Source organism: Chrysochloris asiatica, unplaced genomic scaffold, assembly GCF_000296735.1.
Source record: "Chrysochloris asiatica unplaced genomic scaffold, ChrAsi1.0 scaffold00038, whole genome shotgun sequence".
NCBI classification, from domain to species: domain Eukaryota; kingdom Metazoa; phylum Chordata; class Mammalia; order Afrosoricida; family Chrysochloridae; genus Chrysochloris; species Chrysochloris asiatica.
The window spans coordinates 22,761,207-22,764,664 of NW_006408556.1; the positions used below are offsets into that span (position 1 = coordinate 22,761,207).

A 3,458-nucleotide genomic window follows, 5' to 3' on the forward strand; every position below is an offset into this window, starting at 1 on the left:
ATATATATCACTTTGCAAATTACAAAGTACATGCAATTTGCTTAATAGCTAAGAGTGCATTAAGAGCAAGCATTTGGACTTCTAATGATATCTGGATGTAAAAAATATATGGAGGCATCTTAATATTAGCCTCAAATTAATTCTGAAGTAATGATGGAAGCAAGAGAGAAACATGGATTCCAAGGAAGAACATAAAATAGTGAGGAAATCTGAATACAATTAAGTCTTTCATATTCTTCTGTGTGTGTGTATGTTGTTGAGTGTGCAGTGGAGGAGTGGTAGTGGTGGCTGCTATAGCCAGAGCAAAGATTTTTAGTTCCTATTTTTGCTTCGAGACAATCATGGCTACGCCTTTATTGCAAAATGCTGCAGTGCTAGAACAGATCAACTGTCCTGGTGCCAGCTGTTAGTAAGATAGCATCAGGGAAGCATAAAAACTCTGCTGTGTGAAGAAAGAGGAAAACATATATGTGTGACTCTACAAAGTCATTACAGTCATATATCTCTATTCCTTTCTAATCTACAAGATTACAAGATTGTAAATTCAGGGTGATGATACAACTCTTGGTGTGGTGCTGTTGTACAAGACCTGCACCACAAGGTCGGTTTGAATTGCAAGGTTGGCTGCTCATTGGAAATCCCGTACAGGGCGGCTATGAGTTGGAGCATATAGTATGACATTATAGGATAAGCACTGGACTGCAGGGTCAATTTGAACCACAAAGTTGACAGTTCAAACTTATCAACTGCTCCTTGGAAACCCTATACACAATCACTAGGAACTGACTTGATGGCACTTAACAACCACAAAAGTCCTCTTTATGTAGTTTCTTCCTAAATGTACATGCAGAGTAGTGACTGCAAACAAAAATGATTCAGGAAATTATTTCTAGAGCATATAAGGATACTAGTCAATCATACATAGGCCCATCTCATAAGTTAATAGAGTATTAACTTACCAATTAAAAAAATACAATTAAAATAATATAATCAAGTAGAGTTTATAAACGACTGAAAGGATAATTTAGCATTTAAAATTAATTGGTGAAACTCAACACATAAAATAAAAAAAAGTCATGTGGCAGATAGCATGCTATTCAGTTTAATTTCTACAATAATTAATAACAGCAAAAACAACAAAAAAGGAGAATAAAGATCATCATTAATTTGGTATGTATTGAAAATTAAATTTCTATGGAAAATAGGACAGTTATTAGAGAAACGATGTACATTGTCTTCAACATTGGGAACAAGACAAAAATGAGCAATGCTGTAGCTACTCTGGGACATACTGCTGTCACACTTGTTAAATCCGATAAAGAAAGGGGTAGAATTGTTCTTATTTTTATATGATGTAATCCATCTATCCAGAGACTACACTATAATCAAGAAGTTTGCTAGATTCATTATTAACCTACAAAAATGCCGTTGCTATATGCCAACAACACCCAACTAAAAAGATAAAATATCACTCAGATCACTAAAAACTAGGAATTATGTAGGAAAAAAATAATAATACTATAATCCAAATATCTGATTCTATAAAATCACTTCTTAGATGCAGAGGAACATAAAGGTCAGCAATTCAAACCCACCAGCTGCTCCTCAGAAATCCTACACAGGGTCGCTATGAGTCAGAATTAACTCCATGACATTTAACAATAATTTTTATGGAAGCTGACTGCTACATCTTTCTCCCCAAGACAGCTGGTGGATTTGACTTGCCAACATTTTTAGTTAGCAGTCAAGAGCTGAAAGCCTTCCTTTCACACCCCCACACTTGAATTACTTTCCTATACCTGAATATACTAAATAATGTCACTAGAATTCATAGAAGTATTTTACTGAAAAAAAAAATGGAGACATCTGGGGCTCTTTTTTTCCAGTTTTTGCCTGAGTTTCACTAGTAAGAGCTCAATCCAGGGACCTCTTTTACTTCATGGGCTATCGTAGAGTAGCTACTGGGCTTAAATCCTGGCATCAATTTTATGACTTTTGATCCTCCTTCAGATGTTTAGTCATAGAGGCAGACATTCCGTTTTAGGTATAAAATAGCAGAAGAGGCAACACCAGATCACCTCTAGCAATAGTTAAAGAACTCCTAGTGCATCCTGGATGACATTCAGCAGTTGCAGATTAAAGCTGTTTTTTGGAAGCAAATACGTCCTTCTGAGGTGAATTATTCCTTACCTATTGTCATTAGAATTTCTGTGGTCTCCAAAGTTTTGATTCTCTAAAATGACTTCTTAAAAGCAGAAGAATATAAAGCTTTATGTGAAATTTTTTCCTTAGATAAAATATACTTAACAGAGACTACATATAAATTGCCTGTGTAAATGTAAGTAGGTAGACTGACTTCCAATCAGAAAACTTTTTAATGCTTGTCTATTTATTTGAGTGCATGTCAAGGGGAAGACATTGTATCTTAATGTTGATAATCTTTAATAGAATATTTGTGATCTGAAGGTCATTGCTATAATATACTTTTGGCCAATTGAAAGCTATTAGCATTAACTTTCCATCCTTAGTTTAATAACGTGATATATTCATGCACAACTGCAGTGCTAATATTAGTTATTAATGTGAAAGTATACATATAACCATAGCTTCATTCTCCACTAAAGATAATTGCTGTACAATTGTTTGAAAAAAATCACATGCTCACATATGAGAATTGAATTATTATTATTTCTTAGAATGAAAGGTAAAGAGTGAATTTGAATATCAAATGGATAAAATTGCTTTTGGAATAATATCAATACATACTATCTTCTTAACCTTAAGGGAGCTGTAATAACTAAAAATCATTACTCTCAATAAAAAGTTATGATTACAATTTTGAAAATCACGGAACAATTGATTAAATCTCACAAATTTGCCATTGATAAGATAGATAAAAATGTGTTGGAATAATAAACTGTTCATCTTCAAATTAAGGAATTAGCACTTACTGTTATTCTTAGAGCAGGATGGGGTATCTGTTTCCTATTTGTAAGAATGCAGGTATCGTGAGAGAAGGTTAGAGCAGTATATATATATTACATGCATTTCCTGTTTTGGCAAATTCTGATTGTGCAAGGAAATCTAAGTCAACACGTTCTGAAACAGGATTTGTCGTGCCAATAGTCTCAAATTTCATTGCTGGTGTCTAAGCACAAGTTGGATATTATCTAATGATTCCCCCCATGGCTTTTTAAAATAAATTACTATGTTCTATGTCACTATAGTTCATTTATTTTTGAATTTCCTCTATTGTTGCATTTTCTCCACAGTTCAGCTGACTGAAACCTAGTTAATTTTTAGCTCTGCCTACTTTTTTCTCATCACTACATTAGAACTTACAGAATTACTTCTTGAAGGGTAAAGCAAAACTTATCACTTTCATTAGCTCTACAGAATAAAATATTTTCTTGCAGGATTAAAATATTCACTAATTAGCAACTTGTTGAACATTATTG

The 3,458-nt window shown here is 33.5% G+C and overlaps 1 protein-coding gene across 1 annotated transcript in view; it reads right to left on the bottom strand.

The window, feature by feature from the left end:
* Window positions 1-3,139, bottom strand: part of CRISP3 (cysteine-rich secretory protein 3) — a 35,878-nt gene extending 32,739 nt beyond the window's left edge. Inside the window, exon 1 of the mRNA XM_006860617.1 lies at window positions 3,043-3,139. Coding sequence (XP_006860679.1) covers window positions 3,043-3,139 — 97 coding nt within the window. The remainder of the gene's footprint in view (window positions 1-3,042) is intronic.
* Window positions 3,140-3,458: the final 319 nt, after the last annotated feature.